This window comes from Lithobates pipiens, unplaced genomic scaffold (genome assembly GCF_037356315.1).
Source record: "Lithobates pipiens isolate NorthernLeopardFrog02 unplaced genomic scaffold, aLitPip1_a1.2 Scaffold_13, whole genome shotgun sequence".
Lineage (NCBI taxonomy): Eukaryota > Metazoa > Chordata > Amphibia > Anura > Ranidae > Lithobates > Lithobates pipiens.
In genome coordinates this window covers 220,145,170-220,168,614 of record NW_027507718.1, presented here as the reverse complement: position 1 = coordinate 220,168,614, position 23,445 = coordinate 220,145,170, and the positions used below count along the sequence as shown (strand labels likewise).

Here is a 23,445-nt window from a genome sequence, read left to right as displayed (position 1 = left end):
CATGTTCACTTCATCAAATCTGGCCCTCTTTGAAAAAAGTTTGGACACCCCTGGTCTAGGCTATAAAAAGATTTCCAAGACCCTGAAACTTAGCTGCAGCATGGTGGCCAAGATCATACAGTGGTATAACAGGACAGGTTCCACTCAGAACAGGCCTTGCCATGGTCGACCAAAGATGTTGAGTGAACATTCTCAGCATCATATCCATATCCAGATGTTGTCTTTGGGAAATAGACGTATGAGTGCTGCCAGCATTGCTACAGAGGATAAAGGGGTCAGCATGTCAGTGCTCAGATCATATGCTGCATACTGCACCAAATTGGTCTGCATGGCTGTCGTCCCAGAAGGAAGCCTCTTCTAAAGATGATGCACAAGAAAGCCCACAGTTTGCTGAAGACAGGCAGACTAAGGACCTGGATGAGTGGAAATATGTCCTGTGGTCTGATGAGACCAGGATAAACGTATTTGGTTTAGATGGTGTCAAGCATGTGTGGCGGCAACCAGGTGAGGAATGCATCTTTCCTACAGTCAAGCATGGTGGTGGGAGCATCATGGTCTGGGGCTGCATGAGTGCTGCCGACACTGGGGCGCTACAGTTCATTTGGGGGACCATGAATGCCAACTGTGACATACTGAAGCAGAGTATGATCCCCTCCCTTCGGAAGACTGGGCTGCAGGGCAGTATTCCAACATAATAATGACCCCAAACACACCTCCAAGATAGTAAACTCCATGCCCAAGAGGGTTAAGGCAGTGCTGGAAAATAATGGTGGCCACACAAAATATTGACACTTTAGGCACAATTTGGACATTTTCACTTAGGGGTGTACTCACTTTTGTTGCCAGCGGTTTAATTAATGGCTGTGTGTTGAGTTATTTTGAGATGACAGCAAATTTACAGTTATGCAAGCTGTACACTCACTACTTTACATTGCGGCAAAGTATAATTTCTTCAGTGTTGTCACATGAAAAGATATAATAAAATATTTACAAAAATGTGAGGGGTGTACTCACTTTTGTGAGATACTGTATATATGTATATATATATATATATATATGCAGCCCTCAATTTTTCCACTCACATCTTGCGAGTGGAAAAATAGCATTTTTTGTACTGACCGTAAAATCCTTTTGTCTGTAATTCACCGACCAACACAGCTCCTCTCTTAGCCATGGGGTTGTTATGCCCACCACTAGGAGAATACTAGGCATTACTTGTTATGTAACACTAAGAACTTTTCAGTTCCGCCCAGGGGGCGGTTCCTTGGGCAACAACCCTCCAGCCTGCCATGCAGTCATCAGTACGTCAAAAAGCAGTATAACGTAAAGAGAAAAAGGAAGGGCGAGTGCTGTGTCGGTCGGTGAATTACAGAGAAAAGGATTTTACGAGTACAAAAAATCCTATTTTCTCTTATATTCACCGACCGACACAGCTCCTCTCTTAGCCATTGGGACGTCCCCAAGCAGTGCCAAACGAGGGGTGGGAAAACAGCATAGAAAACTTCATCCACCACGGCAAGTGGGAATTAGTGAAAATTTACTCACAAAAAACAGTGCATGGAGAAATCCACCACAAAACCAGGGTACCCTCAACAGTAGCGACTACCCACAACCGCACCAAAACTGCGGAATGTAATGCAACATTAACTTAACGGTACTGCGTTTTTATCGAAAAACCAGGAAAAAATTAAATATATTGCATATTTGGCCTGTAGCCAAAACAGGCATCAGCCGATGCACTGACGTCTACCTTGTAGAACTTGGTAAATGTGTGGACAGACGACCAGGTCGCCGCTTTACACACCTGAGCGACAGACGCTTGGTGTCGGAAGGGCCAAGACGTTCCGATTGCCCTTGTGGAGTGGGTCGTGACTGGAAAGGGAGGCACCTGCCCCTTCCAGGCGTAGGCTTGCACTACAATCTGTCTGATTCACCTGGAAATGGTGGCCAACGAGACCGTCATGCCTTTCTTTGGACCAGCCACCGAAACAAACATTGAGTCTGACTTCCGAAAGGGAGCAGTGGCAGACAAATACACCTTTAGAGCCCGAACCACGTCCAGAGCATGAAGGGCCACTTCCTTAGGGTGTTTCGGCTTAGGACACAGAGATGGTAATACATTGTCCTCATTGATATGAAAAGCCGAGACCACTTTCGGCAGAAAAGACGGTTGCAGACGCAACACCACCTTATCCTTGTGGATAACCAGATAAGGCGGCTTGCATGACAAAGCCGCCAGTTCCGAAACCCTCCTGGCCGATGTGATGGCCACTAGAAGACTTTTCAAATAGTGGTTTTTCAAGCGCCGATAACACCAGGTTGAGATCCCACGGGGGTAATGGTGGACGCACCGGAGGGACTACACGTTGCACCCCCTGAACAAAGGTACTCACTAATGAGTGAGATGCCACGGGTCGCTGAAAAAAGACAGCCAGAGCTGATATTTGGTCTACTCCTCGCTGAAGAAGCAGCAGGATCCTGGATATAGAAAAGGAGCGCGGATGTCATCCTTTCTCCTCACACATGGAGATGTAAGCCTTCCAGGTACAATGATATATCTTCCGAGAAGAAGACTTCCGTGCCCTCAACATAGTTGGGATCACCGAGTCCGGTTCCTCAACACCTGGCTCTTAATAGCCATGCCATTAAAGCCAGCGATGGTAAAGCAGGATGGAGAATCGGACCTTGAGACAGAAGGTCCTCTCGTAACGCCAGTCGCCATGGGGCGTCTGCCACCAGGCGCACTAGGTCTGCGTACCAATGACGCTGAGGCCAATCTGGGGTGACCAGAATCACTGGGATCCCCTCGACTTCCTCTCTGCGGTACTCAGCTGGTACTGATCCCACAGAGCCACCAGCGCGTCTGACGCGTCTGCCCACAGATCTCTTGTCCTGGACACGAATCTTGGCACCTTCCGATTGAGACGGGAGGCCAAAAGATCCACGTCTGGTGTGCCCCACCTCAGGCACAGTAGCCTGAATACCTCCGGATGCAACACCCATTCTCCTGGGTCCAGCATCTGGCGACTCAGATAGTCCGCCTGCCAGTTCTCCACTCCCAGGATGTAAATGGACGACAGGGCTGGTACGTGTCGCTCTGCCCACCAAAGTATGTGAGTGACCTCCCATGCGGCGGCTGAGCTTCTTGTTCCTCCTCGGTGAATGACGTATGCCACAGCCGTGGCGTTGTCTGACTGGATCCTGATCGGACGCCCCTGGAGAGGCACAGCCTGATCGCTCTTAGCTCGAGCAGATTGATTTCTTCTGCCGACCAGAGGCCCTGAGCCAACTGAACCCCCATCACTCCACCCCAGCCAGAAAGGCTGTCATCTGTTATGATCACTGTTCACTTCAGAGGTAGGAACGACTTCCCGGACTGAATCACCAGGGACCTCAGGCACCAGTTCAAGGAATCTCTGACTGACTGGCTCACCTGGATCTGTCGATCCAGGAACAACTGACATTTGTCAAAATCTCCTTCTGCAGGACTCTGGTGTGGAACTGGGCATATGGAACTGCCTGGAGGGGGGCTACCATGAGTTCCAGGACTCGCATGCAGAAGCGGAGCGATGACCACTTGCGGTTCATCAGCAGTTTTACCGCGGATCTGAGAGTGTGCAGTTTGTCTGAAGGGAGAAATACTCTCACTTCCCTAGAGTCCAGCAGCAAGCCCAGGTACTCCAGACGCTGGGTAGGTACAATCACCGACTTCTTTAGGTTCAACAGCCACCCAAATTCTTGCAGTGTCTGTATGGTGATCGTCACATCCTCCTCTAATTCTGAGGTGGAAGATGCCCTCAGGAGAAGATCATCTAGGTAACCCACGATCGTGATCCAATGTTGCCGCAGCAACGCCAAAATTCGAGCCAAAACCTTGGTAAAGACTCGGGGGGCTGATGCCAGACCAAAGGGAAGAGCCACAAACTGTTAGTGGGCTTCCCCGACTGCAAATTGCAGTAACTTTTGATGCCAAAGGCATATGGGTATTTGCAGGTATGCATTCTGGATGTCTAAGAATGCCAGGGAGTCCCCTTGATGGGGTGCAGCAACTACTGAGCGAACTGATTCCATTCTGAACCTCTGCACTTTCACAAAGTTATTGAGGGCTTTTAGGTCCAAGATTGGACGTACCCCTTCCTTCTTGGGAACTACAAACAGATTTGAGTAGAATCCCTGGAAACGTTCCGATTCTGGAACCGGTACAACCACCCTGTGACTCAGCAGGTCCCTTACTGCCCCCAAGAGGGCCTCTTGGCGAGCCGGGGATATGGGTATGCTGGAGGGGAAGAATCTGTTTGGCGGCCAAGAGAGAAACTCTATCTTGTAGCCTGAGGAAATCAGATCGCAGACCCATTGGTCGGATAGTCGAGAGGACCACCGGGCTGCAAACTCCCAAAGGCAACCCCCCACCCGAGACATGGGTGGGGGCAAACTTTAATGTGGTAGCACTTTTGTTCACAGGCTTGTTAGGCTTGCGGTTAAAGGGACATTGCTGTCCTTCCGTGGTCATCCTGTGGAGCTGGGGACATTTAGCAGAAGCTCCAGGCGGACGAAAAAGCCACTTGTGAGCGGAAAAAGAGGGCCCTTGCCTACGGCAAAGCTCCTTAGCCTTCCTGGCCTGTGGGAGTAGGGTACTCTTACCACCGGTGGCATTTTTAATAATGTCATCCAATGAGGCTCCGAAAAGCCGGTTGCCAAGGAAGGGAAGATCCGTCAGGGCTTTCTTAGATGCCTGGTCAGCAGAGCAGCATTTTAATCAAATCAGGCGCCGCAGCACCGCTGCTGACACTGAAGCCCTGGATAACAGAGGAAGAGTATCCTGGGCCACGTCACAAACATACTTAAGGCCCTGCACTAGTTGGTCTGCTAATTCCACGCAGACAGGGGAAGCCTGTTCCTCTCCCAATTCCAGGGGGAACGGCTTTGCCCACTCAGTTAGTGTCTGCGACACAAGTGCGGATGCCAGTACTGGTCGCACGGCGGACCCCACCACCGTAAACAAGGAACGAGCCACTGCCTCTGCCTTCCTGTCCGTGGGATCCTTAAATGCAGGAGTCCCCTCTACCGGGATCGTAGTTACTTTATTTAAGCTGGATACTGGGTGGTCCACGACTGGAGAAGCCGACCACTTCTTGAGAAGGCTCTCCTCAAAGGTGTAATGCACCTCCAAGGATTTGGGGACCGAAAGGTCCGTTGCGGGCGACCCCATCTCTTGTAAATGAACTTCAAAATAAGTCAGATACGGGATCACCTTAGGTTAACATGCTGGCTTGCGGGGCCCAAAAGGGACCGCTACATCAGCAGAGGGATCTGCTGGCTCCTGAATCTTCAGGGTATCATGCACAGCTGTGATAAGTGCTCCAACAATCACTTTGTCGCGCACTGACCCGGACGGGGACTCATCCTCACTGTCTAAACAGTCCTGGTCAGCGTCATCTGACAAGACAGAGCAGGGGTCACAAGCCTCAGCAGGGCCCGAGTCTGCATCGGGGGGGGGGGGGGGGGGGCAGGGGCCGCTTTTTTGCACCCTTTTGCCCACGTGCCGCCTCCATCTTGGCAACGAACAAATTGAGGACCGCCATCAGGGTGTCCAGGGGCACTGCGCGGTTGCAATTGCCTGGATTTCAGGGGAAGAAACACCAGTTTCTGAAGCCCTGCTGACCCTACCCTGTCTGCCACACAAAGAGGATTTAAGACATTGACAGTCCCACCCTCCTTACTGCTGTTGGCTGAGGGGCTCTTTCTCACAGGACTCACCACCCTGAGGGGTTCTGCGCTATCCAGCAGGTAGTGCCTGTAGTCTCTGTTAGCTCCCAGGTGCAGAGGAAACAGTGCTGTGTTGGTGGAAGCAGTTGCAAATGGCGCTGAAACCGCTCTGAAATGTGCTCAGGCTATATATATATATATATATATATATATATATATATATATACACACACACACACACACACACACACACACACAGTTGTGCTCATAAGTTTACATCCTCTGGCAGAATTTATGATTTCTTGGCCATTTTTTAGAGAATATGAATGATAAAACAAGAACATTTCTTTCACTCATGGTTAGTGTTTGGCTGAAGCCATTTATTATCAATCAACTGTGTTTACTCTTTTTAAATTATAATCACAACATAAACTACCCAAATGACTCTGATCAAAAGTTTAGATGCCCTGGTAATTTTGCCCTGATAACATGCACACAAGTTGACACAAAGGAGTTAGAATGGCTATTAAAGGTGACCATCCTCACCGGTGATCTTTTTGCTTGTAATTAGTGTGTGTGTATAAAAGGACAAAGAGTTTCTGGACTCCTGACAGATCCTTGCATCTTTCATCCAGTGCTGCACTGATGTTTCTGGATTCTAAATCATATGGAAAGCAAAAGAATTGTCAAAGGATCTGCAGGAAAGGGTAGTTGAACTGTATAAAACAGCAAAGGGATATAAAAAGATATCCAAGGAATTGAGAATGCCAATCAGCAGTGTTCAAACCCTAATCAAGAAGTGAAAAATTAGGGGTTTTGTTGAAACCAAACCAGGGTCAGGTAGACCAATAACATTTCACAACTGCCAGGAAAATTGTTTGGGATGCAAAGAAAAACCCACAAATAACTTCAGGTGAAATACAGGACTCTCTGAAAACACATGGTGTGGCTGTTTCAAGATGCACAATAAGGAGGCACTTGAAGAAAATGGGCTGCATGGTCGAGCCACCAGAAGAAAGCCATTACTACGCAAATGTCACAAAGTATCCCGCTTACACTACGCCAAGCAGCACAGAGACAAGCCTCAAACCTAGCACAAAGTTATTTGGAGTGGTAAGACCAAAATTTAGCTTTTTGGCCACAACCATAAACAGTACATTTGGAAAGGAGTCAACAAGGCCTACGATGAAAGGTATGCCATTATTACTGTGAAACACAGGGGTGGATCACTGATGTTTTGGGGATATGTGAGCTACAAAGGCACAGGAAATTTAATCAAAATTGATGGCAATATGAATGAGGTATGTTATCAAAAAATACTGGAGGAACATTTGCATTCATCAGTCGGGAAGCTTTGCATGGGATGTACCGTATATACTCGAGTATAGGTCGATCCGAATATAAGCCGAGGCCCCTAATTTACCACAAAAAAAATGGGAAAACGTATTGACTCGTGTATAAGCCGAGGGTGAGACATGCCTGTCCATCCCTGTGTGTCCATCCCTGTGTGTCCATCCCTGTGTGTCCATCACTGTGTGTCCATCACTGTGTGTCCATCACTGTGTGTCCATCACTGTGTGTCCATCACTGTATGTCCAGCCTACCTGTGTCCTGTGCCTCTTTGTCCTTCTGCAGCCTGTGTCCTTCTGCAGCGATCTGCATGTAAAAACATACGGCGGCCATGCCAGGATCGCCGCACCTCTTCTCCTCGTCTCTGACAGACGGCGGCCATTCCACTGTTCAAAAGCCGCGCCTCCGTCTGTGATAGGCGGAACACTCAATTTCCCAGCAGTCAGTGTTCCGCCTATCACGGACATCCTCTCATCCTCGTCCGTAGTATGAGGATGAGCGGATGTCCGTGATAGGCGGACCACTGACTGCTGAGAAATTGAGTGTTCCGCCTATCACAGACAGGGAGGCGCGGCTTTTGAATAGTGGAATGACCGCCGTCTGTCTGCACGACACGCTGATCGGGTAGACAGACGGCGGTGACTCGAGTATAAGCCGAGGGGGGCACTTTCAGCCTAAAAAAAGGGGCTGAAAATCTCGGCTTATACTCGAGTATATACGGTACTTGGATATTCCAACATGACAATGATCCAAAACACAAGGCCAAGTCGACCTGTCATTGGCTACAGCAGAATAAAGTGAAGGTTCTGGAGTGGTCATCTCAGTCTCCTGACCTAAATGTCATTAAGCAACTCTGGGGAGATCACTAACGTGCAGTTCATGCAAGACAGCCCAAAAATGTACAGGTTTTTTACCAGGAGGAATGGGCACTTTACCATCTGAGAAGATAAATAGCCTCCTCCACAAATACCATAAAAGACTTCAAGCTGTCATTGATGTTAAAGGTGGCAATACACAATATTAACTGGGGTATGTAAACTTTTGATGAGGGGCATTTGGGTAGTTTCTGTTGTGATTATGATTTAAAAAGAGTAAACAGTTTGATAATAAATGGCTTCAGCCAAACCCTAACCATGAGTGAAAGAAAAGTTTTTGTGTTGTTCATATTCTCTGAAAAATGGCCAAGAAATCATAAATTCTGCCAGGGTATGTAAACTTATGAGCACAGTTGTACATATACACTGAACCGCTGTTACGTGCAGCTAAATCTTAGTTAGGTCTTGAACAATCGACCGATATTATGCCAAAAGTGTTTCACTGAATTAACAACATCTACAAGCATTATCAGATTCTAAATTCTGCCAACAGCAGCCTTTTAATACCAAATTAAAACTTTAAAGCTGAACTCCAGCTTTTGATATACTTTACATAGTTCATTTGGGCCAATCCAGGAAACAAACTATGTCCCTCAATAACACGTGAGGCCGCTGGTTTTGACGTCCTCAGCCTGCCTCTCTGACTCAGCCAATCAGAGGAAGCTTTGTATTCATTGCTAGAATACATTGCTTTCTCTGAATGGCTAAGCACCGATCAGATAGACTCTACTGTGCTCTGGGTATGAGACAGGAAGTCTCAACTCGAACCCAGAACATATAAAAGCTGAATTATACACTTAGGATCAGATTTACTAAAGTGTGAAGTGAACTTGGGCCTGAAGTATAAAATGAGGTGGAGTGAATGTCCTAGCAAGCCTAGCAGAATAGATTTATAGAAGAAAATCAAATGTGATGAATAACCTCAAATTCTAGCTAAGGGAGATATTTCATAAATCCATTACAAGTTAATGTACAAACTAAGCACAGCATTGTACTTACTTTAAAAACGACCACCACATTTGATGTCAATTTCCTTTGGTGAGTAAAATTCAGTGCAACATCAACATGACGAAACAAGTACGTTCCCATGTGAGGACAGCCAAGCACTTTTGTAGCCAAATTACCAACTGGTAATCCATGGTTAGATATGGTTGCTGCAGACTCATAAGGTACAAACAGGAAGCAATACTTTTCTTCCAGCTCTCTAATGTTCCTACCAAGTTCTTTCATCTCATTTCTAAAAAAAAAAAAAGTTTCAAAAGTCAACAGTCATCAGTAATCACATAAAACTTTTTACAAATTTTGCACTGTGACCACATATCTAAGGCCTTATTAGCTTTGATCGCCTAATACCCAGTTACAGTGCCTTGAAAAAGTATTCTTACCTCTTGAAATTCTCCACATTTTGCCATGTTACAATCAAAAAACATAAATGTATTTTATTGGGATTTTATGTGATAGACCAGCACAAAGTGGTACATAATTCTGAAGTGGAAGGAAAATAAAAAATGGTTTTCAATTTTTTTTACAAATAAATGTGTGAAAAGTGTGGCGTGGATTTGTGCTTAGCCCCCCTGAGTCAATACTTTGTAGAACCCCCTTTCCCTGCAATTACATCTGCAAGACGTTTTGGGGGTGTCTCTACCAGCTTTGCACTTCTAGAGAGTGGAATTTTTGCTCATTTTTCTTTGCAAAATAGCTCAAGCTCTGTCAGATTGGTCTTGGCACAGATTCTAAATTGGATTTTGGTATGGACATTTACTGGGCAATTCTTGCACATGAATATGCTTTGATCTAAACCATTCCATTGTAGCTCTGGCTGTATGTTTAGGGCCGTTGTCCTGCTGGAAGGTGAACCTCCGCCCAAGTCTCAAGTGTATTGCAGACTCTAATGCCACATACACTCGATCGGAATTTTGGTCGGAAAAAACTCTGATGGTTTTCCCGATGGAATTCCAACGGGATTTCGCTCAAGCTGTCTTGCATACACACGGTCACACCAAATTTCGACCGTCAAGAACGCAGTGACATACAACACGTACGACGGGACTAGAAAAAGGAAGTTCAATAGCCAGTAGCCAATAGCTTCCGTCTCTTAGTTGAATCTGAGCATGCGTGTGCTATTGCTCGTTGGAATTGCATACGAATTTTCCGTTGGAAAAATTGAGAACCTGCTCTCAATCTTTTGCTGACGGAAATTCGGCCAGCAAAATTCCGATGGAGCATACACACAGTCCCATTTTCTGATGAAAAGCTCTCATCTGTCTTTTGCTGGCCGAAATTCCGACCGTGTGTACGCGGCATAACAGGTTTTCTTTTAAGATTGCCCTATATTTGGCTCCATCCATCTTCCCATCAACTCTGACCAGCTTCCCTGCTGAATAAAAGTATCCTCACAACATGATGCTGCCACCACCATGTTTCACTGTGAGGATGGTGTGTTCAGGGGTGGTGTGCAGTGTTCATTTTCTGCCACACATAGGGTTTTGCTTCTAATGCAAAAAGTTCAATTTTGGTCTCATTATCCCTAACCTGTCTGGTGTGTTCCTTGGCCTTTATGATGCTGTTTGTTCACTAAGGTTCTCTAACAAACCTTTGAGGGCTTCACAGAACAGCTGTATTTATACTGAGATTAAATTACACACAGGTGGACTCTATTTACTAATTAGGTGACTTATGAAGGCAATTGGTACCACTGAATTTTAGTTAGGGGTATCAGAGTAAAGGGGGCTGAATACAAATGCATTCCACACTTTTCACATATTTATTTGTAAAAAATTTGAAAAACTATTTATGATCTTCCTTCTACTTCACAATTATGTGTCACTTTGTGTTGGTCTATCACATAAAATCCCAATAAAATGCATTTACGTTTTTGGTGGTAACGGTTGTAACATGACAAAATGTGGAAAATTTCAAGGGGTGTGAATACTTTTTCAAGGCACTGTACACCCCCATTATGCTATCAATAAATAAACACTACAGGGGGTCCTAGTAAAAAATAAGTGTTCTTCCACTCAAAAGGATTTACTTAACCCCTCCTTTCCTAGTTGAACTACTTTCACATGTTCTTAGAAAAAAAGGCCCTTCCTGGTTGCGCTGGCCAGTACTTAGCAAGGATGCTTTTGCTATAAAGGAATTCAACTAACCTTAATCCATGATGCAGTCTGCAGGGCTATTACATTTACTAGTAACTTTGAGGCATCGATTTAAGGTCACTGGTTGTCCCCAAGTTTCTGGAAAGGTTCTGGAAAGATAGGAGGAGAGGGGAGATGCTGCTGCCTGGGGTGGAGCTGCCTGGGGTATTCTGAGGAACCCTGATCAATCCCCAACTCGGAAGTGTCAGAGGGCAGGCCTCCTCAAATACCCAGGATCAGCCCAGTTTGGGAGAAGTTGTCGGGTGGAAGAGTTGGAGATGGAGTACTGAGGCTGTCGGGCCTTTGAGAGAGCTCCCCAGTCTGGGGGGGGGGGGGGGTGACCTTAGGCCTGGGCTTGGGTGCGGACAGGACTCTCCAAGAAAACGTGGGTGTCCTGGACAGGAGGCACAGGAGGAGCAAGAGAGGACAGCGGGAGAAATACCTAAATACCTTCCAGGAGGAGAACTCTTCCAGTGAGAGTGGGGGGAAGCAAAGGGATAGGAAAGACAGATTCTGGTGGTAGGGGACTCAATTCTTAGAAGGACAGAGAGGGCAATCTGTGACAAAGACCTGAAGCGCCAAACCGTATGCTGTATACCGGGCGCTCGGGTTGGGCACATCATGGATCTGGTGGACAGATTACTGGGAGGGGCTGGGGAAGAAACAGCTGTCACGGTGCATGTTGGCACCAATAACAAAGTCAGAGGCAGATGTATTGTCCTAAAGAAGGATTTTAGGGACTTGGGAGCTAAATTGAGGAAAAGGACCTCCAAGGTAGTATTCTCAGAAATACTACCGGTACCCCGAGCCACACCAGAAAGGCAGAGGGAGATTAGGGCAGTAAACAAGTGGCCGAGGAGCTGGTGTAGTAAGGAGGGGTTATTGAGTAGAAATCACACAAATAGGAAATATAAGTGGAAGAAGTCAAGTGACATGTGTAGGGACCACATGAAGGCACCACATGACTTCAGCATGCCCAATCATGCAGAGGTGTGGAGCAGCCAATCCTGGGAGAGCTGGAGAAGAAAGGAGGGGGGATATGAAGTACACAAAATGCATCTCTCAGGCTTCTACATGAGATAAGGACCTGTCTGTCACAACAAGAGGAAAGAACTGACCTATTTCTCAGTGTGTCTGTTTTTATCTTACTGAAAAAAGATAAGAGGATTGCTCAGAGCTGGATTAACCCTTCATAGCAAGACTGGGCACAGATGACATGAAATCCTATACTCTACAAGGTACAAATATTAATTAAAAATGTTTTTTTCGGGTTTACATCCACTCTAACCGCTTTCCGACATTTATGTTGGCAGAATGGCATGGACAGGCAAATGGGCGTACAGGTATGTACCTTTACATTTGCCGTACTCGATACCCTCGATCGTCTCACAGAGAGGAAAAATGGGGAAATGCTGATGTAAACAAGCATTTCCCCATTTTGTCTGGTGACACTGTCACTGATCACAGCTCTCTGTGATCGGGAGTGGTGATCAGTGACATGTCACATGTAGCCCCCCCCCCCCCCACAGTTAGAATCACTTCCTAGGACACACTTAACCCCTGCAGTGCCCACTAGTGGTTAACCCCTTCACTGCCAGTCACATTTACACAGTAATCAGTGCATTTTTAATCACACTGATCACTGTATAAATGTGAATGGTCTCAAAATAGCATCAAAAGTGTCTGATGTGTGCCTTTCGTGTTCTATCTTAGCCGACCTGATTGCACCCTTATATTTCTTATTGCATTCTCTGTACAGTTCGAATTCTGATGATGACCCCTCAGCCTTCTCTTTTTGAAGGCCTTTGCTTTTATATGCATTTTTATGTTGGAGTTAATCCCCCATGACTTTTATGAGCTCTTTTAAATTTTCTACCCATTGGTATGCACTGGCCAATACCCTTACTTAATAAGTTCCTAAAGCACACCCATATTTCCTCCGTGTTCTTAGTTCCTAGGATTTTATCCCATTTAATATCTTCTAGCAAGGAGCGTAGCTTATGGAAATTGGCTCTTTTTAAATTCAGTGTCTTTGTATTACCCTTGTTTTTCTTTTTTGTGTGATTTATACTGAAACGAATTGACCTGTGATCGCTGTTTCCGAAATTGCCTTGTATTTCCACATCTGTGATCAAGTCTGTATTGTTAGTAATCAGTGGGTCTAGTAATGCATTGTTTCTTGTTGGTGCATTTATCATCTGACCCATGAAATTGTCATGCAAGACATTTAGGAAATGGCGAGCCTTAGACAAATGTGTAGTTCCTTCTGCCCAGTCTATATCTGGATAATTAATGGATGAGTGACTTTGGGGTGGAGGAACTTGACTGGCCTGCACAGAGTCCTGACCACTTTGAGATGAATTAGAGCAGAGACTGCGAGCCAGGCCTTCTCATCCAAGTTAGTGCCTCACCTGACAAATGCACTTCTGGAAGAATGGTCAAAAATTCCGATAGACACACTCCTAAACCTCGTGGACAGCTTTCCCAGAAGAGTTAAAGCTGTTATAGCTGCAAAGGGTGGGGCAATTCAATATTGAACCCTACAGACTAAGACTAGGATTCCTTTAAAATTCATGAGCGTGTTAAGGTAGACGTCCCAATACTTTTGGTAATATGATCCCTCGATTATGAAATTATTGCTTATCTTTTATTATCTTTTTTTTTCTATTGTCTTTTCTGCTAAGGATTTCAAGCTGTTATGCTGTCAGACAAAAATTTCCACCCCATCACTATTACTCAGGAAACAAAGTTATGCTACATGCCGAACAAGTTCAAGGCAATTAACTTCCACACTCCCAAAGCAAAAAAGCCAACCATTTTGTTCAGCATTTCTCTCCTAACTGTATACTGGATTGTGCCAAAGATCGTTGAAAAAAAAAATTCTGCTCCTTGCTACTGTAGTCTGCATCTGTACTGGGCTGATGAATGTAAAAACAAAAAAAAATACAAAAGTAGAGCCACTAGCATTCATAACCTCTAAAAAGGGTCTGGGGAGAACACAGAGTGTCACCTTAGTGCAGCAGATTTTTTTCTTCCTGCTGGAGAGATTTAACCTATCCATTCATCCTGGTGAATATTTTCAGTACAAAAAGTTATGGGAAATCCAAACTGTTTGCGTTGTCACATAAACAGGAGGTGATGTCCAATTTGCAATGGGGAAACCTGCTCTGATGTCAACTAAGAGGTTATATCCCCCTCTTTTTTAGGGGATCTTTACTACCTGCTCTGTTTCTATGAAAGGAGGTCAATAGAAATTTCTCCAGGGGGTGAAAGGATCTTAATCATTCCCTATTGTATGCAAAACGAAGAAAACATTTTGGCTTATATGCATAGACTAGAAAACAAAGGCAGGGACTTGTTTCCCTGTATCTCGGAAGCTTTTGATTGTGATGTTTTACTGCAAACATACACCTAACAGCTTGTAAGGCTGTCCGTACATGGCACAAATTTATTTCCTGCAACCTGTGAAAATCGCTAGATTCCCCCATCAGCACAGGCAGTGTTGATGCAGGAATTCCTCCTGCCAGGCCATTGTCTTCTCCCAGCGGAGAAGCTGTCCCCACCAGGAGAAGACAGTGATTATTCTTAGTGGCTATGGCAGCCACTAGCAGTACTCGCAGATAAAACTCAACAAGCTGGTTGAACCCAAGTTGATTGATCGATCAACTCGGTACATTCAGCCTGCCCATACACGGTTGGAATCTCAGTCGGCTCAGCAGATTCAAACTGTGTATGGCCTGCCTTAGTCGGGCTAGTACACAGTTCTATCTTCAACTTGCCATAGGAAGTTAGCAGATAGTAACCAGGTCTAGTATCCATCAAAAATGGCCATGCTGTGATATTCACATTCAAAGCAACTGAATCTATAAACAAAAAAAGTGTGAGAATGATAAGATGCATTTTCAGAGTTCCTGGAAGGCTAAGGCCTCTTTCACACTAACGTCCCGTTCAGGCCCGCCTGTCAGTTTTTCAGGCGGACCTGAACGGGTGCTCCATAGAGGTCTATGGAGCGTCGGATGTCAGCGGTGACATGTCCGCTGACATCCGACCCGCTCCGATCCGAAAAAGTGTAATGGTCCTATCACACGGGGCGGATCAGTTCTGATCCGCCCCGTGGATGTCCGTTTGCTCAGCGGGGATCACTCCGCCGATCCCCGCTGAGCAGGGAGATGACAGCTCCGTCTCTGCACACTGCGCAGGGACAGACCTGTCACAGCGCCGCTCTCCCCTATGGGAGATCGGATGACGACGGACCGCAGTGCCCGTCGTCACCCGATCCGATCCGCAGACGGATGGAAAAATAGCTTTTTCCTCCGTCACACTTTTTCGGATCGGAGCGGGTCGGATGTCAGCGGACATGTCACCGCTGACATCCGACGCTCCATAGAGCTCTATGGAGCACCCGTTCAGGTCCGCCTGAAAAACTGACAGGCGGGCCTGAACGGGACGTTAGTGTGAAAGAGGCCTAACGGAGGAAAAAGCTATTTTTCCATCCGTCTGCGGATCGGATCGGGTGACGACGGGCACTGCGGTCCGTCGTCATCCGATCTCCCATAGGGGAGAGCGGCGCTGTGACAGATCCGTCCCTGCACAGTGTGCAGAGACGGAGCTGTCATCTCCCTGCTCAGCGGGGATCGGCGGAGTGATCCCCGCTGAGCAAACGGACATCCACGGGGCGGATCAGAACTGATCCGCCCCGTGTGAAAGGACCCTAAAGGGAACTTATAATGTAATATTTCCAAGCTACATTTTGTATACTAGGTACCTCTTTTCAGAAAATTTTCGCTCTAAATCATTATTTATGACAAGCTTCATTTCCGAAAATTCCCAGGAAGAATTCAGCTCACAGTTCATATTTAGCCTTCCTTTATTCAGAGTATCAATGATGTCAGTATATTCCCTCTTTTCAGGGCTACACTGAATGACGCACCCTAAGAGTTGGGTAAGAAAAAGAAAATTAAAACAGGTTAAATCAAGATTTTAAACTCTGACAAACAGGTTAACATCTACCATTGATGCCACAAATACTATTGTCTTGAATTTAAAGCTGCATTAAACCCCAAACCAAAAATTTAGTATACTGCAGCTTATCTATCATTAGATGTGGTGGCTGCATTCATTTTCTTTTTTTACTTTTATGTTTTTTTTACTTGGTTTTCACCTGATGATCTGGCCAGTAATGTACCTCTTGTATTAGAGTGCCCCCACTCTGAATGAAGGAGCACAGGGGCACCATTGACCAGCAGCATTGTCAGTCTGGGGAGGGGTCGTTTTAGATGTACTAGCAGATTTATATAGATTAACAAATTGAAGCCAAACTCCAGCTCACATTGCAGTTACAGTAACTTTTTTTTTTTTTTTTTGGGGGGGGGAATAAAGATTTTATCTTACATGAATAAAAAAGCTGTTAATTGTAAGCACCCGCGCCACTGGTAAATGGCTTGTCTCAACTCTTAAATTATACATTTTCAGGACAGCTGGTTCTGTAGAAAAACCACAGACTTACTGGATGGATCACCAGGTGAAAATAAAAGAAAGAAAGCTAATGCAGTCATCACATCTAAAAATTGGTAAACTACAGTATAATTGGATTATTTTACTTACCTCTAAAATCCATTTCACATTTCAGTTACACAGTTACAGTAACAGTAACAGTTTTTTTTGGGGTGGGGGGGAGTAAAGATTTTACATTACATGCATAAAAAAGCTGTTCATTGTAAGCACCCCCACCACTGGTAAATGGTTTGTCTCCACACTTAAATGATACATTTGCAGGACAGCTAGTTCTGTAGAAAAAACAAAGACTTACTGGATGGATCACCAAGTGAAAAAAAAAAAAAGAAAGATAATGCAGCCATCACGTCATAACTGAATTATTTTACTTACCTGTAAAATCCATTTCTTTGAGTACATCACGGGTCACAGAGCAGATTAATAATCATGACAACCTTGCTTATTTGCCACCTATAGGTGAATGGACACTAGCAAAAAAAACTGACAGGAAGTCCCCCTATAAAGCCCCACCTCCTCAGGAATCCTCAGTTTTGTAGCAAACAAAGAACCCCAACAGGGGCGGGACCTCTGTGTCCTGGATTTTACAGGTAAGTACAAAAATCCAATTTTCTTTTTCATACGTCACGAGGCCCAAAACAGGTTATCTACCCCTAGGCGCTGAGGCCACGCAAATATGCGGCCTGCTGCGTGGCCGGGCCTTGTCACTGAGGGGACGCATACTTGCGTGCATTAGCACCAATAGAGCTGTGCCGAGAGCATGCGCCCTGCAAATCTCCCTTGATCATGTGACCGCTGTGACAGTCAATCCGGCTGGTCACAAGCCCCGCCCAGCCTCCCAGAATGCCAAACTCCTTAAAGGGCCAGCAGGAGCGGTGCAAAGGGGTTAATCATGACTATCTGGGATGTTTCAAAGCAATGCACATGAAGGGAGGGAGAACAGCAACCACCATCAGGCCCAAAGAAACTACCCGCAGTGGCCAAAGGCATTATCCTCAGCAGACTTCACATCCCCCTGGTAAAAAATTCTAAAGGTGTGTACCAAGCACCAGGTTGCAGCCTTGCAAACCTGAGCCACTGATGCTTGATAACCCATAGTCCAACAGGCACCAACACTTGTGGAAGAGAGAGCCATTATTTGAGATGGTAAAAGCTTTCCCTTCAAGTCATAGGCTTGAGAAATATGCTGACAAATCCAAGAAGAAATGTTTGACTTAATAGCCGCCGGATCCTACCTTGGACATTAAGGAAGGACAGGCCATTTTTTGTGGCACTGTGTTACTTACTTTAAAGTGGATGTAAAGCCGATTCATGAAATCTGACCTGGACACAGATATCTGTAGTTTTTACTTATCTCTCTCCAAAGTCCTAAGTCCTGTGTCTTTCTGCTGCTTCGTTCTTGTGTTATCAACATGATAACTTCTGACAAGTTCTCCTACAATGGAGATAAAAGCAGCTGAAAATTTGTGTCGGGTGGGTGCTATAAATAGATTAGCAGAGAGAACAACTCTGCAATTATCTTCATCCCTCTGCCTGTGGAGGAGGGGCGTGTGCCTTTCCTCCAATCAACTGTCACACAGTGTATGCCCAGACTTCCCTCCCATTGCTGGAACATTATGTAGGGAGATTTTTAATCTCTGTGTATCATCTGAGGCTTTTCACTTAATATATGTGAGGGTTTACATCTACTTTAACTGACAATTGCAATGCTGTACTCAAATAAAATGTATGTAATTTTTTCACACAAATAGAGCTTTCTTTTGGTGGTATTTGATCACCACTGCATTTTTTTTTTTTGCACTATAAACAAAAAAAGGCAGACCATTTTGAAGAAAAAAAAAATGTTTTACTTTCTGCTATAAAACATATCCATTAAAAAAAAATAGAATAAAATCAAATTTCTTCATAAATGTAAGCCAATATGTATTCTGCTATATATTTTTGGTAAAAAAAATCCTAATAAGCGTATATTGATTTGCTTGGGCCAAAGTTATAGCGTCTACAAACTATGGGATATATATTGGAATTTTTATTTATTTAGTAATTGTGGCGATCAGTGACTTATAGCTGGGCTGCGATATTGTGGCAGGCAATTGGACACAAACTAACTGATACTTTGTGGGAACCAGTGACACTAATGCAGTGATCAGTGCTAAAAATATGCACTGTACTAATGACATCTAGGGCGATCATAGAGTTAAATGTATGCCTAACCAGTGTTTTTGTGTTCTGTGTGAGGTTCTTTTACCAAGGGAAGAGATGGATTTGGGAAAGAAAATCCATCACTTTCCCTTGTCAGAACAGAGCTCTACCTAGTTTACATAGACAAAGCTCCGTCCTTTGTGTCTTCCTGAGGATCAGCGGGTGCCAGCAAATATCCATTGGCCGGCACCCACTGATCGGCTTCTGCTGTGACAAATCACAGCAGAAGCGGAGCACGTGATCCTGCACAGTGTGGCCGCCCTGTAGCAGTAAAAATGCTATGGGGCAGTCGGGAAGCGGTTAAATGAAACTATGTTATGGTCACAGCTACCCAGATGTACTTGTAATAGATTTATACATTTTTGCCCTTTAACTGTTCCAGCATTGCCATTACTACAGTTGATATCATGGTAGTTAAAATCCTCCATTATTATCACTGTCCCAGCGCTTTCAGCCCTTTCCATATGTGCAAGGAGATGAGTCTCCACCTCCTCATTAACACTGTTAAACATAAAAAACTGTTCTTGCCCACCAAATGGTATATGAGTCTAAAAACAACAAATATCTCTTGGTAGATGCTCAAAGAGTATGTACAAAGTCCATAAGTCCCAGTTGATAAATAGTTAAAAACAAAAGGAGGCAGCCATTCTCAGAATATGTCCAAAACTCTGTAAGCCCTTGTACACACGGTCCGAGATTCTGACAACCAAATCCGTCGGATTTTGTCTGAAACTGTCGAAACTGTTGCATACACACGGTCGGACAAAGTTGTCGGAAAATCCGACATGATTACGTTATTTCGTTACGACGGGACTACGTTCACGCTAGTAGCCAATAGCTTTGGTGTAGGAATTTGATCTGAGCATGCGTGGCACTTTGTCCGATCGGAATTCTCTACACATGATCGGAGTATGTCCAATCGGAGCATTTTGACGGAAAATTTTACCGGCAAGTTGGAAAAGTTGGTCCGTCGGATACTCCGACGGAAACAGTCCGATGCAGACCACACACAGTCTGAATATCCGACAAAACGGTCCAAACGGACACATTCCGTCGGAATCTCCGACCGTGTGTACAAGGGCTAAGACATGTAATGCCGCATACACACGATCGAATTGTCCGGCGTACTTAGTCCGGCAAACAATCCGGCGGATAGTCCGGTGGACTTTCTACCGAACAGACTTGGCCACACACGGACGCACGGAAAGTCCGGCGATTGCTAGCGCGATGACGTACAGCACATAAGACGGGACTAGAAAAAGGAAGTTCAACAGCTAGTAGCCAATAGCTTCCTTTTCATACTTGCTTCTGAGCATGTGTCATTCTTAGTCCGCCGGACTAGCATACTCACAAACATATTGTCCGCTGAAACCCAAGTCCTTTACGCTGAAAAAGTCCGCTGAAGCCCACACACGATCGGATTGTCCGCTGAAATGTGGTCCGGCGGACTAAGTACGCCGGACAATTTGATCGTGTGTACGCGGCATTAGAGAAAGAAAAGGGGGGGGAGCGCCACCTAAGTGTAGTATTAGAATGTCCGCATCTAATGCACAAGGTATAAAAACACTTACAAGAGACAGAAGATAATCACGCTCATCAATACATCATCAGTCCTGTGATCTCTGTAGTCCTGAGGAAATTGAGGTGCACACTTTACTGTAATATACAGTTATGACAACCATGTTTCACCTTTAGTCTAAATATATATTTGTTATTTCTTACAGCGGACCCTTACGGTCTCTCAGTACTTTGAATATCCATTGGTTCTATTCCGTTTTTGTGGGTGGTGTTTTTTTTCATGTATAGTAGGTAACCATAGTTCATAAGTGTATTTTTATGGTGATATACAGTGTACAGGACGCCAAGGTTGGGTCCTGGACGGGTACTATGTGGCGCCCATTTTCGGGATGTGGTCCCTTTAAGGGAATCATGGTAGGCCTCAGGGGGGTCACCCAAATGGGTGACAGATTCCGGGTGTAGTTTGCGGGAGATGACTGATTTGCGGTCCTCTCTGTATTTTAAGAGAAGTAGTTGGGACCCGGAATTTGGGAGGCTCTAAAGTGACATTTGGGTGGGAAAGAGCCTCCCTCCCTGACCACAGGGGGTTAACGGCCTCCAGGAGGACACACAGCCTATAAAGACAGGAAGTAGTCAGAGAGGTGTGGTGAGGAGGAGGAGATGAACACCTGTCTGAGGAGCTGTCTGGCTGTGTTATTATATTTGCTATTTGCTATTTGCTATTTGCTATTTGCTGTTTGCTGTTTGCTGTTTGCTGTTTTGGAGGCTGCATAAAGATCTCTGCAAGGACTCTTTTTTGGGGAAGACCTTTCTACAGAACTGTAGGTGCTTTTCTTTTTGTATTATTTTGTGCTGAAGACAAGCGGACTTTAATTTATGGTTTTACATGCTGGAGAAAAGCTTTATTTTTGATTTATTGATAAATAAATATATTTTGGTTTCACCTGACAACGGTTTATGCACTTAATCCCACGGAGCTAGTATCCCCAAACTTCACAACAGCCACACTATGCAATACTCCATATGAATTAATAACTGTACTATTACTAGTGGTTCGACTTTATTCCCCCCTTCCAACTTCACCCCCCCACCCCCTCCCCACCCCCCGACTTATACTCCAGGGTCCATCAAAAAAAAAAAAAAAAAAAATCAACCTGATTCTTACCTTCTGTATTTTAAAGGTTCATAATTTACCTATGGAAATGGAGAAATCCCTTAAGGGGTGGGACTATAGCGGAACTGGTAGATTAAAGTTAAAGAGGTAGTAAGAATTGTAAAAATATCACATTTTATTACAAAACTGTCCATATTTAAAAAATCGAGTGAAAATGGTGTATGACAACCATACATGAAAATTGGAAAGATTAGATACAGGCAACTAACGCTTTTCAGGACTCCTTCAGAGGTGTCTTCAATAAACAGTACATACAACTTTCCAAATTTTTGAGTGATAAATCATATCGTGAAGCTTAAGAACATGCATCAGTGGGCCATGCGTTGTTGTTCCCTGACACCCAGCCCGATATGAACACTCGGAACAGGCACGCAGAGATTCCCCCAGGATGCGGTCTGAAGAGACAGGTACTGTGTGATGATAGAAAATAGATATAACTTCAAATGGGAACTTGGATCAGTGGGACCACTGTATAGTACAGAAAATCACTGCACATCTACCTGGATGCTTAACCACTCGCCGATCATCTGCCGTAGTTGTGCTGTGGCAGAATGTCACGGCTGGGCCAAAACAACGGTCGCATCAGCTCGCCCCTCGAGCCAATGCGAGCGCCAATGGTCCCAAAAATGTTTCAAAATTGTCCGATGTGTCCACCATAATGTCAGAGTCACAATAAAAATCGCAGAACGCTACCATTACTAGTAAAAAAAAAAATAATAATAAAAATGCCATGAAACTATCCCCTATTTTGTAGATGCTATAACTTTAGCGCAAACCAATCAATATACGCTTATTGCGATTTATTTTTTTTTTTTTTTTTTTTTACCAAAAATTTGTAGAATACATATCAGCCTAAACTAAGGGAAAAAAAGTGTTTTTTTATATATTTTTGGGGGCTATTTAATATAGCAAAAAGTAAAAAAGAATGCGTCTCTTTTTTCAAAATTGTCAATATTATTTTGTTTATAGCGCAAAAAATAAAAAACGCAGAGGTGATCAAATACCACCATAAGAAAGCTCTAATTGTGGGAAAAAATAGGATTTTTATATATAGCTTACCTGTAAAAATCCTTTTCTTACACGAGTGCACGAGTTATATAGGCACCTCTGGTGATCGGACACTGGTTAACCCTAATTAAGGAGAATTCCTCCCCTATATAACCCCTCCCATATGGGAGGCACCTCAGTTTTGTAGCAAAGCAATAGGAAACCACGTAAAACCCAAGAGGGGCGGAAGCCTTGTGTCCCGTGATGTACTCTCAAGAAAAGGATTTTACAGGTAAGCTGTATATAAAAATCCTATTTTCTTGATCATACATCACGGGACACAGGAGCTCATTACATAGTGGGATGTCCCAAAGCAATGCTAAGATTGAGGGGAGGGAGACACAGATCATAATTATAGACCGCCATGGGCCGGAGGACCTAAACTGCAGCCTGCAGTACACTACGCCCAAAGGCGATATCCTCTTGCCCTCTGACATTCACCTGATAGAATCTGGTGAATCTGTGGACTGATGACCAAGTCGCAGCCTTACAGATCTGAGCCAGGGAGGCCTGGTGATGCACTGCCCAAGAAGCACTTACAGCCCTAGTAGAGTGCGCTTTCACCTGAAAAGGAGGGATTTCCCCTCTAACACCATAGGCCTGAGAAATAATCTGTCTAATCCACCTTGAGAGAGTGGATTTTGATGCCGCCTGGCCCTTCCTAGGGCCTTCCAGCAAAATAAATAAGCAGTCAGTTTTCCTTATCTGAGCCGTTGCTTGAAGATAGATACTGATTGCCCTAACCACATCCAAAGTGTGCAAAGATTCTTCTTCTGCGGACTGTGGGTCTGGAAAAAAGGATGGTAGGATTACATCTTGATTCAAATGGAATCCCGAAACCACCTTAGGTAGAAAGGACCTGTTGGGGCGCATGACCACCCGGTCCTTATGAACAATTAGATACGGCTCTTTGCTGGAGAGAGCT

At 44.8% G+C, this 23,445-nt stretch overlaps 1 protein-coding gene across 2 annotated transcripts in view; it reads right to left on the bottom strand.

Annotated features, from left to right (window-relative positions):
* The window catches only part of TEX15 (testis expressed 15, meiosis and synapsis associated), a 241,333-nt gene that overhangs the window by 125,976 nt on the left and 91,912 nt on the right, over positions 1–23,445 (bottom strand). For both annotated transcript variants that reach the window (XM_077476237.1, XM_077476236.1), the window contains exons 3-4: positions 15,834–15,999; positions 8,931–9,168 (exon numbers count right to left, since the gene is read on the bottom strand). In XM_077476237.1, coding sequence (XP_077332363.1) covers positions 8,931–9,168; positions 15,834–15,999 — 404 coding nt within the window. The remainder of the gene's footprint in view (positions 1–8,930; positions 9,169–15,833; positions 16,000–23,445) is intronic.